The sequence below is a fragment of the Dermochelys coriacea genome, chromosome 5 (assembly GCF_009764565.3).
Source record: "Dermochelys coriacea isolate rDerCor1 chromosome 5, rDerCor1.pri.v4, whole genome shotgun sequence".
NCBI classification, from domain to species: domain Eukaryota; kingdom Metazoa; phylum Chordata; order Testudines; family Dermochelyidae; genus Dermochelys; species Dermochelys coriacea.
This window is the reverse complement of record NC_050072.1, coordinates 76,419,959-76,437,219: the sequence shown is the minus strand read 5'-3', so window position 1 is coordinate 76,437,219 and position 17,261 is coordinate 76,419,959. Positions and strand designations below refer to the sequence as shown.

The 17,261-nt window shown below is 42.4% G+C and overlaps 1 protein-coding gene across 8 annotated transcripts in view; it reads left to right on the top strand.

Annotated features, from left to right (window-relative positions):
* DTWD2 (DTW domain containing 2) overlaps positions 1-17,261 on the top strand; it is a 176,769-nt gene that overhangs the window by 65,030 nt on the left and 94,478 nt on the right. For all 8 annotated transcript variants that reach the window (XR_006281429.1, XR_006281427.1, XR_006281428.1 and 5 more), the window contains exons 2-3: positions 1,677-1,767; positions 5,524-5,618. Coding sequence is in view for 4 of the 8 variants with exons in the window: in XM_038403661.2 (XP_038259589.2) it covers positions 1,677-1,767; positions 5,524-5,618 (186 nt within the window). In the remaining 4 variants the exon portion in view is untranslated. The remainder of the gene's footprint in view (positions 1-1,676; positions 1,768-5,523; positions 5,619-17,261) is intronic.

The following is a 17,261-nucleotide window of genomic DNA, read 5'->3' as shown; positions in this document are numbered from 1 at the left end:
TGTTTCATTAGAGGAAATATGAAAAATAAGACAACAATACATTGCTGGAGCAACTTCCATACGCTTACTCAAAAGTGTTGAAATGAAGAAATAAGCTAAATCATCAAAAACATTTTCCTGTTCATATGTACCTATCTTGATATACTTAGTCTCAGCACATCTGAAAATGAGCGATGAGCGTTCAGTCTGTTTAAATCAGACCCAAGGTGTCTCAAGTTGAGCACAGAATCAATGGACTCTCTTTCAAATTTGACTGTAATATGTGCACTAATACTAAAGAAAACTTAATGGCTTGAATGGTAATTTGGGATATATACAGCTAAATATCTACAACCTAACCTGAAGGATGACCCATCACTCTCACAGATCTTGGGAGATGGGCCAGTCCTTGCTTACAGACAGCTCCCCAACCTGAAGCAAATACTCACCAGCAACCACACACCACACAACAGAACCACTAACCCAGGAACCTATCCTTGCAACAAAGCCTGTTGCCAACTGTGTCCACATATCTATTCAGGGGACACCATCATAGGGCCTAATCACATCAGCCACACTGTCAGAGGTTCGTTCACCCGCATCTACCAATGTGATATGTGCCAGCAATGCCCCTCTGCCATGTCCATTGGTCAAACTGGACAGTTTCTACATAAAAGAATAAATGACACAAATCAGATGTCAAGAATTATAACATTCAAAAACCAGTCGGAGAACACCTCAATCTCTTTGGTCACTCTATTACAGACCTAAAAGTGGCAATTCTTCAACAAAAAAACTTCAGAAACAGACTCCAGCGAGAGACTGCTGAATTGGAATTAATTTGCAAACTGGATACAATTAATTTAGGCTTGAATAAAGATTGGGAGTGGATGTGTCATTACACAAAGTAAAACTATTTCTCCTTGTTTATTTCCCCTCCTACTGTTCTTGTAAAGTGCTGGAAATGGCCCACCTTGATTATCACTACAAAAGGTTCCCCCCCACACCCCACCTCGCTCTCCTGCTGATAATAGCTCACCTTTCCTGGTCACTCTTGTTACAGTCTGTATGGTAACACCCATTGTTTCATGTTCTCTGTGTATATAAAATCTCCCCAATATATTTTCCACTGTATGCATCAGATGAAGTGAACTGTAGCTCACGAAAGCTTATGCTCTAATAAATTTGTTAGTCTCTAAGGTGCCACAAGTACTCCTTTTCTTTTTACAGCTAATAGAGTAACAGAGATTTCACTGATGAAAAAAGGCTGAGAGCATCTGATCATAAAGAAAGCAGAAGCATATGCTTGCTTAACTTAGGATAAAATTTTCTCCTAAAAATACTTTGTAAGGCTATTTCTTATATTATGTAAGCTTTTATTTTTGCTTGGTTTTTTTCTAATCAACAAAGCTTCCTAGAGGTAGTTTCTGGATTTATGGTGGTGTTAATCTAGGATTTACATAAACTTAAGATCTCTAGTGAGAGGTAGTCCGAAGTTGAAATACAATCTTGTTTGTTTTTACAGATAATAGCAATATCAGCAACAGAAAGTTTATGTCAGCAGGTTTGTGTAGGTGCAGTCTGTTGTACAGGAAAGTACTAGCACAACTCTTGGAAAGGGATAAATGTTTTACATAATAAAATTAATAGTGTGTATGACTAATTGTCAATGTTTTTTTCCCCTTTCCATCCTGTAGCCGTCCTCAGAAGGTGTGTTTGTGTCCATTCTTCCCTGTACATCCTCTAAAAGTCTCCACTTGCTTGTATATAATTCAGCATCCAGCAGAGGTGAGTAAGGCTATGGGAATTGTCAGAGTTCAGCTAGAAGCTTACACAGCAAAGGGTGTGAGAGAGGGCAAGAGGAAACAATCTTGTTCAGACATGTGCAACAACTTCAGCTTTGAAAATAGTTATAAAGCTGAACAACTAGTTCACATGATTTGTTAATGTAATTTATTCTTTTATTTTTAAAATCTCTCATCTTCCTATTTTTTTAAGAAATCCTTCCTCACATAAGCAGTCTCATTTATGTCAACTGGGGCAACTTGTGAAAGTAAAGATTTAGGAGTGAGCCTTTTTATACAGTATGTGCCAAATGGCCTGGAAACAGTTGAGGCATTTGTATATTTTAGTCATAGGAGATCTGTGTTTAATTTTTTATTATTCTGTATTAATCTATTAATGTTTAACAATATAAATCAAATAATAAGCCTGAGGTAATGGCCTTAAATGTTGTAGCAAGAAGTCTACAGGAAAGCCCACTTACTTATCCGGTCTACTAGAGTTATTGGTTCAAAAATAAATAAATAAAGTATTTAATGAAGCACATAAGTGAATCCTAAAAGAAACAGAGTATCTATGTGATTTCTTAGGTATTCTTAATGTTTTCTGATCACCTGTATTTAGCTCCTCAATAATTCCAAGTGATCTGTGTTTTGTAAGGATCCTCCCAAGTGGTGATCATATTTTTCTCCTTTTTTGCTTCTTTCATGCCTTCAGAAAAATTATGGGCCCTAATAACTGTGTGAACCTAATAGCAAGATTTCTAATAACAATTTCATGTGTTTCCTGAATTAAGGATGATGCATTCTCCTGGCCATCTAAATAATGGAAGTACCTTAGTTGCAACAGATTTGGAAAGGCACTGTGGTCTAATGGTTGGGGCAGTGGACTGGAAGTTAAGAGGCCTGGGTTCTGGTCCTCGTTTAGCTGCTGACATATTGTGTGACCTTGGAGATGTCAATTTACTTCTCTGTGTCTCTTTTTCCTCACACCTTTTGTCTGTCTTGTCTATTTAGATTTTAAGCTCTTTATGACAGGTGCCTGTGCTGGGGACTTGGGGATGTGGCATAGAGTTAGCTATGCTGACCGTACACCTATATGTTTTGCCACCCCTTTCCCCCAGCCTCTCTAGAGGAATCTCCAGCAGCATAGAACAGTCTGTTTTCTGGTCAGAAGCAAAGGAATGCAGCATGGTTCAGGTCTGAGTCCTTAATGGAGTTAAAAGAATGTAAGCCACACTGTACATGTTTTGGTTCCAAACAATGCGTCCTTCAAAGCTAGTGATCACTATGTCTAACTTCTGTGAAGGAAATTTAAGTCCAAGAATCTTCTGGGTTTAATACCCTCATGCATAGATCTGGTAACGTTAACTCACCTTCACTTATTCCTTATCGCATCCCCAGTTGAATCCTGGGGATTGTGGGATTTTTTTATTGGTACACTTTATCCATTCCAAAGAAAATCAGGATGACATTTCAACTGAGAGAAACTAAAAGGATATTGGGGTTTTTTTTGTTTATTTTTAATAAATTTTCTTTTAGTGGATGTTTCATTATTAGTCGTGAATCATGAAAAATCCAGGTCATTACAGAGAAAATATAAGGTCGTAACCAACAGCATTAACTTCCAGAAAAGAAGAACCACCCCTATGGTGCTGCATCTATGGTACTTCAATAGTCAAATATTCAGTATTTCCATAAAACAAAGCATTGCACACTGCTGCCAGGAGGAACATGCAAGAGCGCAAAGAAAGGAAATAATTATATGTTTTCAGACCTGTAGATTGAAAATAGCTACAATTACAGTATATATTTAGCCTTAACCTTTAATAAGGTCTTGGTTATCTACAAGCTCATGTCTTTCTCAAACAATTTCTTCTCTACTTTTGTGTAGTCCATCTTTGATATACTGTCTACATTTTCAAACATATATTTTTCTCTTGTTGTTCACCTTTAATTCAGTTAAAAATACACTTCCATACAGTTAGCACCAAGCATTTGTCTAAAAGTTAGGTTATTTGGATTGGGCAATAGTACCAAATCAGAAAAAAACATTGAAAGTAACAGTTTTTGAATGTCTTCATCCTGCTGGCTATTAGTATTTTTTTCTTGTATGAGACAACTAACAGCTGTGCTTTCAGCTCTTTGTTGCCATTCTTAACCACTTGCCAAAAAATGAATCTTCTGACAGACACATCCAAGACTATTATTTTTGGCATCTGTTTGTGAAAGTAAAGTCAACCTCATTTGTGTGTGTGTGTGTGTGTGTGTGTGTGTGTGTGTGTGTGTGTGTGTGTGTGTGAGAGAGAGAGAGAGAGAGAGACGGGAGGGAACCCTCACAAGTATAAAAGCTAATTTATTCTGTGTCCATATTAGACCTTTTTTCCCAGTCTATTGTTTTAAATGTTTTGTTTGGATAGTGGTAGCCCAGGACATTGGATGCAGTGTCAGTCTTGCTATCATGGTTTTTCAGTCTTAGACCAAGTTTTTACTTTTTGTACGTTCTTGCTTCTTCACTCTGAGCATAAGAAGCAAATTGTTTTAACTTTTTAGATTTTTCTAAAAGCCATGAAACTTCTTATCAATTTCTTGAATCACAAAATATGCTCTTTTGGCAAAATTTCAGGATGACTATAGGTGAAGAAGCCTATTAAGTTTATATCGTACTATCTTTTTTCATCTGGTGGGTGGCTTCCATTGTGCTTGATAAATTAATAGCAAGTGATCCCTTTAATATGATGCAAACTTCCTAAGAACCATCCATTTTGGGGGTCTTGGTTCTTAAGAGAAAATTATCTCAAATAGGCCTCTGTATCAAAGTCAGGATTCCTGACAGAGGAGAGAACAATTGAGTTTTGTTGAGTATAGGGTTTGAGGAGTATACTTGTAGTCGTCCTCCTGCTGGGTAGCTTTGCAATTTGAAATCAATCTCCCTCTCTCCTTGTCACCCACATGTATTTGTGTATAATACATTTTGTCATATAGCACGCTGTTTATGTAATCTGCGTTATTGTTAATGGTACTGATCAGAGCGTGTTCTCCATTGTTTCCTTGTTCATTGTTTCTCATTTTTTGTTCAACTTTCTGTTTATAGTTTTCTTTTACAAGCACCCTTGAGCTTTTTTTAAGTCACTGAAGGTCTGACCTTACACCATTGAAGTCAAGGGAGTTTTTTTCATTGACTTAGAGAGAGCGGGATAAAAATCCAGCATGAAAATCCATTGATATGGGTAGCTCTAAAAAAGAAATAATTACATACCTGTAAAAAAAAAAAATGCTTCTCTGAGGATATACAGAGGTGAAGAGACTGACCTCATTAATTTTTTTCATGTTTTAATTGGCAAATATATATGGAATATTTTAACTTCCAGCTTGAAATTAACTGGTGAAGTATTGGAGGGGCATGTTAAATACTTCAGCAATGGTAGAATGGGAAGTCCTCATCACTCCAGACTTCATAGAATTTGGTTTATGGGAATTCCTATCGGGTCTAAACAGGTGCATGGAGACAAGACTACATGTTTTCATTGAGCTGTATATTTTCAGAGAGCAACAATTATAGGTAAGTATTACATAGAATAGAATAAATCAACACTGAAATCTGGATTTTTTTTTCCTTTTGTATGCCTTTTCTATCACTCAGAGAACCTGTATGATGCATATTTTGTGGTAGTAAGAACTACAAAAGAAACAACTACATTTTAAGAGTTTAAGAAAGCATCCGTATTCTTTTAAAACTTTTTTTTTCCTTTTTGATTTAAAGGAAAGTCGAGTATTACGAACAGTGCCTCTGCTAACTGCTTGCCTCCCCGGAGACAAGTGTAAAGTCTTGATTGGTCGACGTTTTGGTGAAGATAGGTAAGCAGAATTGTTGATTCAACTTCTAGTTCTCTGTTGTATACTATTGATGATGCTGCTTTTAAAAGCTACACTGAATATTTTTGCATGTTCCAAGTGTTCACTGCTGTTCAGTGCTTAGGTTTACAATGAAGTTGAAATACAGTACAGCATTCTGTAAACTCCTTTTTGGTCTGTTTCCTTTTAATTAGCATTAAATCCACAGTTAGGGTTTTTTTGTTTTTTTTTTTTTTAAACAAGCCCGGGGGGGTGTCAAAAGTTGTTAACTCTTCATACGGGGATGGCATGAAATTCTGTATGTTCATTCTTGTCTTCTTTTCAGAAGCCTCGTACTATGACACCTTTACTTCAGGTGATAAGGCAAGATGTCCTGGTCTTCTCTAAAGCCAGTAAATGGCAACCAATACTCTGCATCATTCTTATCAGTCATGATGCCTACAAAAATCTTGAATGGTTAGGCAGCTGGTATGCAGTGACCATTGCTTATCATGCTGTTCCTAATAGTCTGTTGTTACTTTCTACTACCTCTGTTTATGTGTATACACACACCTGTTGTGTCTCCTCTTTATACTTAGTTCCTTCCCTGAAGAGCTTAAAATCTATCTTAATTTTATATGCTTGTACAGTTCTTAGCACAAAAACTGATGGCCAGTAAGTGCTACTGCAGTACAAATAATAATCTTCATTGATTGATTTAAGCTAAGTCTGCACTACAGCGCCTATATTGGAATAACTATGCCGGCATAGCCCCCTTGTGTAAACGCAGCCGTAGTGACAGAAGGAGTTTTTCTGTCAGTGTACAAAGATCACTTGCCCAGACAACTTTAACTACATTGACAGAAATACTGTTATGTCGGCATAGTTGCATCTACACTGGGGGTTTTGTCAGTCGGGTATGTTTTTTCACATCCCTGACCAGCGTTGCTATGCCAATATAGCTTTTTGATGTAGATCAGGCTGTAGTTGCTCTACAAGTGTGCGAAGAGGGAGTCCTGAGATTAAAAATGAGTGCATATTTTTGATGACATTCTTTCTGTTAGCTGCATGTTAATACATGGCAGTTTCTTCACATTTATTTTTTGATATTCTGTAATTTTGGACAAGATTGTCACATTAGTATTGTCTTTCATCCTCATTGGATAAAGCTAATTTTTTATCAACAAACTTCTGGTGCAAATGCTTGTGAGATTTTGTTGCATAAATGTTCCCTGAAAGGCAACAAAAAAGGGTGTGAATACAGATGAAGCAAATTCATTTAAAATTCAAATGAATATTTGGGGAAGCTTTTTGCAGAATTCACTGAGGTCTACTAAATGATATGTCATAAGTCAATTCAGAATGTTTTTATTAGTCTTCTATGGTAATAAACATTTAAATTACCGAAGAACTTACAGTATATGGGAAAACTGCACTTTCCTCAGTTAAAGCAGGAAATGTAATCACTTTTCATGGTGACGTGCACTGGATGTATTGTTTCCAATGCAGTCTGCTTTTGGTAAAGCAAATTTCTTTTGTGTTCTAAATGCAATTTTTCACCTTTTATCAATTCAAAAGCCAGAATTTTGCTCCAACTTAAAACAAATAAAATAATAATAAAAAAAGCCTTTTAGGTAGAGACAAAACATGGAAAACTTTAGCCCCAAAAGTGAAGGGTTTTGAAAAGTTGTGAACCTTTTAAAACAAAGGGGATAGAACTGTTTAGCAACCATAACCATTGTAGCCTTTATTTCAATTGAATTGATAGTTCTGTGCTAAAACATGGTGTCCCAAGTAAGTAAGTCCATCTCCTGTGTTGCCTAGTTTTAAGATCAACAGGGTAAAAGTCACTCTTAGAGTCTCCCAACCTAAGAGAATTTCTAGGACTACATGAAGAGCGAATACAGTGACCACACACACAGTCACAAGTAATTTTGTCTGTATTATATTACATTCACACATACATGTACAAAACCATGCAATAGCCAATGCTGTATTCATACTCAGGAGTGAAATCAAGAAGGCCAAATCACACTTGGAGTTGCAGCTAGCAAGAAATGTTAGGAGTAACAAGAAGGGTTTCTTCAGGTATGTTAGCAATAAGAAAAAAGTCAAGGAAAGTGTGGGCCCCTTACTGAATGAGAGAGGCAACCGAGTGACGGAGGATGTGGAAAAAGCTAATGTACTCAATGCTTTTTTTGCCTCTGTCTTCACGAACAAGGTCAGCTCCCAGACTACTGCACTGGGCAGCTCAGCATGGGGAGTAGATGACCAGCCCTCTGTGTAGAAAGTAGTAGTTTGGGAGTATTTAGAGAAGCTGGACGAGCACAAGTCCACGGGGCCAGGTGCACTTCATCTGAGAGTGATGAAAGAGTTGGTGGATGTGATTGCAGAGCCATTGGCCATTATCTTTGAAAATTCATGGTGATCGGGGGAGGTCTTGGATGACTGGAAAAAGGCTAATGTAGTGCCCATCTTTAAAAAAGAGAAGAAGGAGGAACCTGGGAACTACAGGCCAGTCAGCCTCACTTCAGTCCCTGGAAAAATCATGGAGCAGGTTCTCAAGGAATCAATTCTGAAACACTTAGAAGAGAGGAAAGTGATCAGTCAGTGTGGATTCACCAAGGGCAAGTCATGCCTGACTAATCTAATTGCCTTCTTTGATGAGATAACTGGCTCTGTGGATGAGGGGAAAGCAGTGAATGCGTTATTCCTTGACTTTAGCAAAGCTTTTGACATGGTCTCCCACAATATTCTTGCCAGCAAAGAAGTATGGGCTGGATGAATGGACTATAAGGAGGATAGAAAGCTGGCTAGATCGTCGGGCTCAGCGGGTAGTGATCAATGGCTCCATGTCTAGTTGGCAGCCGGTATCAAGTGGAGTGCCCCAAGGGTCGGTCCTGGGGTCGGTTTTGTTCAATATCTTCATTAATGATCTGGAGGATGGCGTGGATTGCACCCTTAGCAAGTTTGCAGATGACACTAAACTGGGAAGAATAGTAGATACGGAGGAGGGTAGGTATAGAATACAGAGGGACCTAGACAAATTGAAGGATTGGGCCAAAAGAAATCTGATGAGGTTCAACAAGGACAAGTGCAGAGTCCTGCACTTAGGACGGAAGAATCCCATGCACTGCTACAGACTAGGAACCGAATGGCTCGGCAGCAGTTCTGCAGAAAAGAACCTAGGGGTTACAGTGGATGAGAAGCTGGATATGAGTCAACAGTGTGCCCTTGTTGCCAAGAAGGCTAACGGCATTTTGGGCTGTATAGGTAGGGATATTGCCAGCAGATTGAGGGACGTGATCGTTCCCCTCTGTTCGACATTGGTAAGACCTCATCTGGAGTACTGTGTCCAGTTTTGGGCCCCACTCTACAAGAAGGATGTGGAAAAATTGGAAAGCATCCAGCAGAGGGCAACAAAAATGATTAGGGGACTGGAACACATGACTTATGAGGAGAGGCTGAGGGAACTGGGATTGTTTACTCTGCAGAAGAGAAGAATGAAGGGGGGATTTGATAGCTGCTTTCAACTATCTGAAAGGGGGTTCCAAAGATGATGGATCTAGACTGTTCTCAGTGGTAGCAGTTGACAGAACAAGGAGTAATGGTCTCAAGTTGCAGTGGGGGAGGTTTAGGTTGGATATTAGGAAAAACTTTTTCACTAGGAGGTTGGTGAAGCACTGGAATGCGTTACCTAGGGAGGTGGTGGAATCTCCTTCCTTTGAGGTTTTTAAGGTCAGGCTTGACAAAGCCCTGGCTGGGATGATTTAGTTGGGGGTTGGACTAGATGATCTCCTGAGGTCCCTTCCAACCCTGATGTTCTATGATCACAGAGAATCAGGTTTATCTCTCAACAGATTGTCATCAATGGCGGGGGGAGTGTCTTCCTGACTTGGTTCTTCCCTGATGGTATAAGGCCCCCTGGTCTAGAACCCAGGGCTGTAAAGCTACCAGACAGCTGATATCTCTAGGCTCCCACCCAGCGGCAGAAGTAATCAGCTAGCTCTCCACTTCCTAAGACCTGCTGTGGACACAGACCATGGGAAGCTCCACCTCAAGGATTTGACAGAAAGCAGCATATTGGCTCCCTGCCCTATATAAACCCAACAAGTGTTCCAGGAAGTTTCCAGGCAACAGTGTGGATCTCCTGTAGCTGCCGTGGCCAGTCCTGCTTCTGAATTCCTGGCATGGACCTTGGCTTGATTTGCACTTTGCTTCCTGAGTTGAACCTGAAACCTGACTTGGACTCTGACCCTTTGTACTGACCCTGCCCTGGAACCTGACTATAAACTCCTCTGCTACTCCCAGCCTCAAGTTACCCCCCTGCTCTGACCCTTGGCCCATACTGCCTTCTGGGGGGGGGTTTCTATGGGGTCTTCCCACCCTGTCCGTATTAGCAAACCCTTTTTATCCCATGTTATGACCACATCTACCATTGTATGTATATGCATGACGGTTCCAACCCCTTTTCTTTCTGTCCTTCCACATCCCGATACATTTTGGGATGCCCTGCTTTTCACAGATGGTTCTCTTAGTTCCCCTTATTCTCATGAGCATCTATGTAAACATGTTCCCATGGTAACCTGTGGGGGAGAGCAAAATTTTCCACAATGATGTTAGGCAGGTGTCTTGCAGTCTAGATAGGTACATTGCAACATATTTTCCCAAACATCACCTACGAGCACATTCTTTACAATAATCTTGTAACTACTTGTACAGGTTTATTCCTGCTTATGTCCGCTCTTCTTAGGCCTGAGGCCTAGTATGGCTAAAGTGAAATTGTACAGGTCTCAGCCTCTAGGCTGTGCGTTAAAACCTTATCTTTCTTATATGTCTAATACGCACTCATCACTCATAAATACTTGTCAATTTTATACTCCTATGATCTATCCTACTTATATCTATACCTATACTTACAACTTAAATCTGTTCATCATACACTGATTACATGTGAAATAGCATACGAGTTAATCCCAACAATATATCACAATTAAATAAAAAAATGAACGAATGGCTACATTATTTTACATGTTACCACTTACATTTTACATGTTACCACTATAGTTATTTGATCCATATGCAAATAGATGAGCATTTTGTGCTGCAAAATACATTGTAAGCAGTGAAACACCCATACCGTTGCAAAAAGTCTCAAAAGAGATACACAAGGGAAAGGTGACAGAGTTGTACCCAGCTGATTGTGGGAGGTGAAGACAAATGGTAAAAGGAGGCGAATATAAGGTTAATCTCTGACACAGTTTTCTACCTGTATAAATAGTGTTTAAATGATACTGCCACTCACCAATAAGAACAGTCCACCCACTTCATAATGCTTTTCTCTGGAGCTAAATATTTTGAGCACTTAAAAGAGCCTTTAAAACAAAGTAATAGTGGGTTTGAATGCAATTAACAATTGGAGCTTTTAAATCATTACCACTAAACCCTGTCTCCTTCCTCCTTTTTCAGTCACCATGGACAGCACCACCATCCTCCCTGTCACTCAGGTCTGTAACCTGCCTGGTATTTTCTACTCAGATCTGTCTCGAACATCATGTCTAGGTCATTTCTAAATCTTGATGCTTTTTCCTGCAAAACATCTCTAAAATTCTGCCTTTTTTCTCCATTCATACAGAAAAATTTGTCATCCAGGCCCTCATCTTGCATTTCTAGTACTGTTACATCAGTCTCTCTCTTGCTTTGATAAATATTACCTTGCCCCAGTTACCTCCATTTAAAAAGCTGCTGCAAAGATAGTTGAAGAAATGAGCCATGAAACCATGTCACTCCTCCCTGATTCCCTCTTCTCCACTCTATCAAACATAAAGTACTCATCTTTGCTTTTAAAGCCTTTCCTGGCCTATTTTAACATTATCTTTTGCACACCCTCAAGGTGTTGACTTCTGCCAGTAATGCCAGCCTTTGTCTATTATGTTAATACAAGAACCTTCATACTTTCTCCCGTGCTGCCCCTCATGTATGGGAGAAGCTCCCTGTAAACATCCAGAAAGCCACATCATTGCTTTCCTTCAGATTGTGCCTTAAAATTCTTTTCTGTCATGATGTATACAAAAAGCTCAACAATAGTTACATACCTGATGCATGATGACAACTGTTTTTCTTGCATACTAGTCTCTGTCTCAGTTACCTTGTACTCCACTGTCTGTCTATCCATCCACCTGCTGTATCTTTTCTTACACTTTAAATTGTAAGACCTTTTAGGGCATGGACTATACAATTGTTAGCATAATGGGGCCCTGATCCATTATTGGGGACCCAGGACATTACCACAATACAAATAAATTGAATTCTGGAGTTGAGTATTCATACATTCATGGATTCTGAGACAAGAAAAACCATTGTGAGTGCCTAGTGTGACCAATATAACACAGGCCATAGAACTTCCCCAAAATAAGTCCTGTTGAACCACAGCATAACTTAAAAAAAATCCACTCTTAATTTAAAAATTGCTATTGATAGAGAATCCACCATGACCCTTGGTAAATTGTTCCAGTAGTTAATTATTCTCACTTAAAAATTGTCACCTTATATCCAGTATGAATTTGTCTAGCTTCAACTTCCAGCCTGTGGATCGAGTTATACCTTTGAGTGCCTGTTATCAAATTTTTGTTCCCTGTATAGGTATATACCGATAAGTCATCCCTATCCCATCTCTTGGTTAAGCTAAATAGAATGAGCTCCCTGAGTGTATCACAATAAATCTTTGTTTTCTAATCCTATAAGTATTCTTGTGGTTCTTTTCTGAACCCTCTTCAGGTTATCAACATCCTTCTTGAATTGTGGTCACACTATTCCAGCAGTGGTTGCATCAGTTCTTCAAGCACTTGCTCATATCCATTCCGTGCTAGGTATGCACGTACCACATGCACAGTTGCCAGAGATGTTTTTCCCCGTAGTGGTATCCAGGGGACCAGCCCTAGTGCCCCGGGTGCCCTGCACACGTGCAACAGTATAAGGGGTGCCGCCACCTCCACATCCTCTCAGTTCCTTCTTATTGCCCATGACGGTTGCTTGGAATGACCTTCTTGCTCTTGAAAGTCTTTCCCAATGGTTTGGACTCTGTAGTCCATTGTATATAGTTTTTGTAGTTAGCGTATTTAGTTATCAGTTAGTATTAGTGTATGTAGTGTAAAAAGTGGTCCCAGTCATCAAAGGTCATCATCTCAGGGTACCTCCTGCAGTGTGTGGAGGCCATGCCAGTGAATGACCCCCATTTGAGCTGTCTAAAGTGCCTTGGGGAAGCTCACGTAAAGGAGAAGTGCAAGATCTGCAGGAGCTTCAGACCGTGCACTCAGAAAGTCAGGGACGTTTGTCTGAAGACTTGCTCATGGAGGCAGCCCTCAGATCATCCTCGGAGCCTTGCTGCTCTGAATCAGTGTTGAGCACTTTGGCCTCTGTGCAAAGTGCTCCCCCGGCACCGTGCTCTTCCTGGCACCGTTCTCCATCCAGGAAGAAGCATAAGAAACAGCATGCCAAGAGAGGGTGCTCTCTGGTGCCAAAGAGGGACAGGCGGGGAGCAGCTGACGAAGTGAGACCTCTGCCGGGCCACTCATCCACGGTCAACTCTGGCGACTCTGCATAAGGCACTGAGCCTGGTCTGGGACCCACCTCTGACTCCTTTCCAGGCTTTCCAGGCTGCAAAGGATTTGGTGTCCCTCCCGGTACTGCCCATCCCCAAGAGCCCTTGCCAGCCAGAGCTTCTGGGGATAGAAATATTCAAGGGACGGTGAGCTCCATCGCAGCAGTGACCATTGTAGCACCTTCCAGAGGAAATCCCCGCCACAGCAGTCCCCAACCTGGCATCAGTCACCAGTTTCCTGGCACCACCTGGAGGCAGAAATTGGTACAGCTCTGCATTGTCTCCAGGGAAGAGTCCTCTTTGGAGTCAGAGGGGCAATCCTTCACCCTGCCAGAAAAGTAACTCCCTTCTCTTCATGTGTCAGTGTAATAATGCCTGCATCTGCAATTTTCACTCCATGCATCTGAAGAAGTGGGTTTTTTACCCACGAAAGCTTATGCCCAAATAAATCTGTTAGACTTCAAGGTGCCACCGGACTCCTTTTTTTTTTTTTTTTTTTTTGTGGATACAGACTAACACGGCTACCCTCTGATATTTGACAGAAAAGTACTGATACCTGACTTAGGCACCGGACTTCAGTACCAGCCCCAAAGCTGGTGCTTGGCCATTGGGCCATTTGCCAATGCAGGGGTAATATTTCCACACACAGAGGTTTTCCCTGGTACTGGGACCTCCTTCCCAGCATTCATACTCGGTGGTGTCCGAGAAACAAGCCACTGACCCTGCATTGGACCCCGACTCCAGTACTGACCCCAGCACCAAAGTCACTGAAGTGGCCCCTCCAGGTGGAGGAGAAAGGACCAGCCCCTCTTACGGTACTAGCCTTCTTCCTTGTCATCCCCGGATGAGGCAGTTGCAGGTCCTAGTAACCCGTTTCCGCCAGATGACTTCAGGGCCCATCAAGAATTCCTGAAACAGGTCACCACAAATTTGAGACTGGAAGCTGAGGAGTAAAGGAGTCCATGCAGAGCCTGATTGATATCATGGCTGCAGTGGTTCCTTCCAGAGAGGCCCTGCCAGTCAATGAGGCAGTGTTGAGTCCAATCAGAGTGCTATGGCAGACCCCTTCGTCTCTGCTGCCTACCTCAAAAAGGGCAGAGAAGAAGTACTATGTACTGGCCAGTGAATTTGAATACCTGTACTCGCATCCCCCCCGCCCCAGGGTCCCTGGTGGTGCCCGCTGCAAATGAGCAGGACAGACAAGGACAGTTGAGTGCCACCTCAAAGGATTAAGAGGCTGAATCTGTTCGGGTGAAAGGTTTATTCCACGGGCAGCCTCTAGCTTCGTATCTCTAACCAGCAGGGCATTGCTGGGAAAGTGTGATTTTAACCTGTGGGACTCAATGGCCAAGTTAAAGAACTCCTTGCCACAGGAGTTGAGGCAGGAGTTCATGCCCATCTTGGAGGAAGGCAAGACAGTGGCCAGGGCCTCCCTCCAGGCAGCTCTGGATGCTGCTGACTCAGCAGCCAGAACAATGGTGTCAGCGGTCACCATGAGGCGCTGTTCGTGGCTCCAATCATCAGGTCTCTCCCATGAGGTTCAGTAGTCCATCCAGGAACTCCTCCTCAAGGGTACCTCCCTGTTCTCAGACTCCAAGATTCACGACCTCAAAGACCCAAGGGCCATACTTCACTCCCTAGGCCTGTTTATGCCCCTGGCCTCCAGGAAGCATTTCAGGCCTCAATAGCCTCCCAGGTTTTTGGGGCCTCCCAGGTAGGAACCCTATAAAAGAAAGGGCTATTAATGTTGTCAGCCCCTACCTTCTACCTCAGCTTCCCAGTCAAGCTCAAGTAGGTACCCCGGTGGGACCAGGCAGGCCTTTTGAAGGCACATCTGAGGATGACATACCAGACTCAATTCAGAATTCATCCCCTCCTTTTGTTTTTGGACTGCCTATCACCCTTCTGCCCTGTGTGGTCCTACATAACATTGTACTGTTGGGTGCTCAGTATTGTAAAAGTTGCTTACACCCTGCAGTATTCATATTTCCCACGCCTCCAACCCCATCCCTCTTCATGGACCATTCTCATGAGCAACTTCTCATCACGGAGGTACAAGTTCCCCTACATGTGGGGGCCATAGAGAAAGTTTCTCAAGTCTTGTGACGGATAGGGTTTTACTCCCAATGTTTTCTCATCCTTAAGGCCGAAGGCGGCCTACAGCGCATCCTGGACCTGCATCGCCTCAACAAATATTTCAAGAAAGTGAGGTTCTCCATGGTCTCCCTGGCCTTTATCATTCCCTCCCTGGATCCAGGAGAGTGATATGCTGTCTCAATTTAAAGAATGTTTATTCCACATCTCCATCTTGCGTGCACACAGGCAATTCCTCAGGTTTGTGGTGGGCCAGTGCCATTACCAATTCACCATGCTTCCCTTCAGTCTATCATAGGGGTTCTCAAACTGGAAGTTGTAACACCGCAGGGAGTCACAAGGTTATTACATGACGGGTCGTGAGCTCTCAGCCTCCAACCCCAAGCCCCGCTTCACTCCAGCATTTATTATAATAAATATTTTTTAAAAGTATTACATTTATAATGGGGGTCGCACTCATAGGTTTGCTACATGAAAGGGTCACCACTACAAAAGTTTGAGAACCACTGATCTAACAGCAGCCCTCAGGTTTCCACTAAGTGTATGACGATGGTTGCAACCTACCTCAGATGTTGAAGCCTACAAGTCTACCCATACTTTGATCACTGGCTGATCAAAGACCGCTCTCAGGTTCAGCACAGCATTGGCGTAGTACGTGCCACCCTTTGGGCACTGGGTCTATTAATAAACTAACAGAAATCAACATTGGTCCTGGTGCAGACAATAGAGTTTACTGGGGCAGTGCTCAACTCCACCCAGGCCAGGGCCTACCTACCGGAGGCCAAGTTCTGAACTATGTCTGATCTAATCACCTGGGTCACAGCTCTCCCACTTATGACCGACCAGGTGTCCCTCAAACTGTTAGGTCACATGGCAGCATGTACCTGCATGATGCAATATGTGCACCTATGCCTCAGAACCCTACAGATGTGGCTAGAGTCAGTTTACTCCCTGGGTAGATGTCACTTGGACTAAGTTCTCATGATTCCATAACCTGTCTTAGCTTCTCTGACTTGGTGGAGAGATCTGTGTTCTGTGATGAAGGGGGTGCCTTTTGCTGCCCCGTATCCAACAGTAACCTTGGTTTTGGATACGACAGACATGGGGTGGTGAGCCCATCTTGGCAGACTCAGGCCCCAGGGTTTCTGGTCCCAGGAAGAACTCTCCTTGCACATAAACATCACAGAACTTAGGGCAGTATGATTGGCCTGCCAGGCGTTTTTCCCCCAGCTCTTAAGCAGGGTCATGCAGGTCTTGACAGACAACATGTCCTCAATTTTTTATGTCAACAAGCAAGGGGGAGCTTGATCTTCAGCCCTGTGTCAGGAGGCCCTCTGACTGTGGGACTTCTGCATGAAGCATGCCATTCACCTTGAGGCTTCGCACCTCCCGGGAGACTGGAATGCATTGGTGGATCACCTCAGCAGGTCCTTTTCCTCTTGCAGGAGTGGTCTCTTCACATGAAGGTCACCACTGTTATCTTCCAGAAGTGGGAGACTCCGCATGAGGACCTGTTTTGCCACCAGACAGAACAGGAAATGCCATCAGTTTTGTTCTTGCTTGGGCTCAGCAAGGGTTCCCTTTCCAATGCCTTCCTGCTGTCACAGACAGATGGCCTGTTGTACACCTTCCTACTGATCCTTTTGGTTCGCAAAGCCTTCCTAAAGATTAAGAGGGACAAGGTGAAGGTTATCATGATAGCTCTGGCATGGCCACCTCAGCATTGGTTTGGCATACTTCTGGATCTCTCAGTGGCAGCTCTCACCCCGTCTGGACTTGATTTTTCAAAACCACAGTTGGTTGGTTGCTTCACCCAAACCTCGTCTTCCTACACCCATGGAAGGGCTGAACCATGAGGAGCAGGCCTTCTCCCTACACCTATGGCATGGCTGCTGCATGGCTGAACCCTGAGGAGTGGGCCTGCTCAAATCAGTCTTGCAAGGTAGCAAAAAACATTCCACCAGGACTACCTA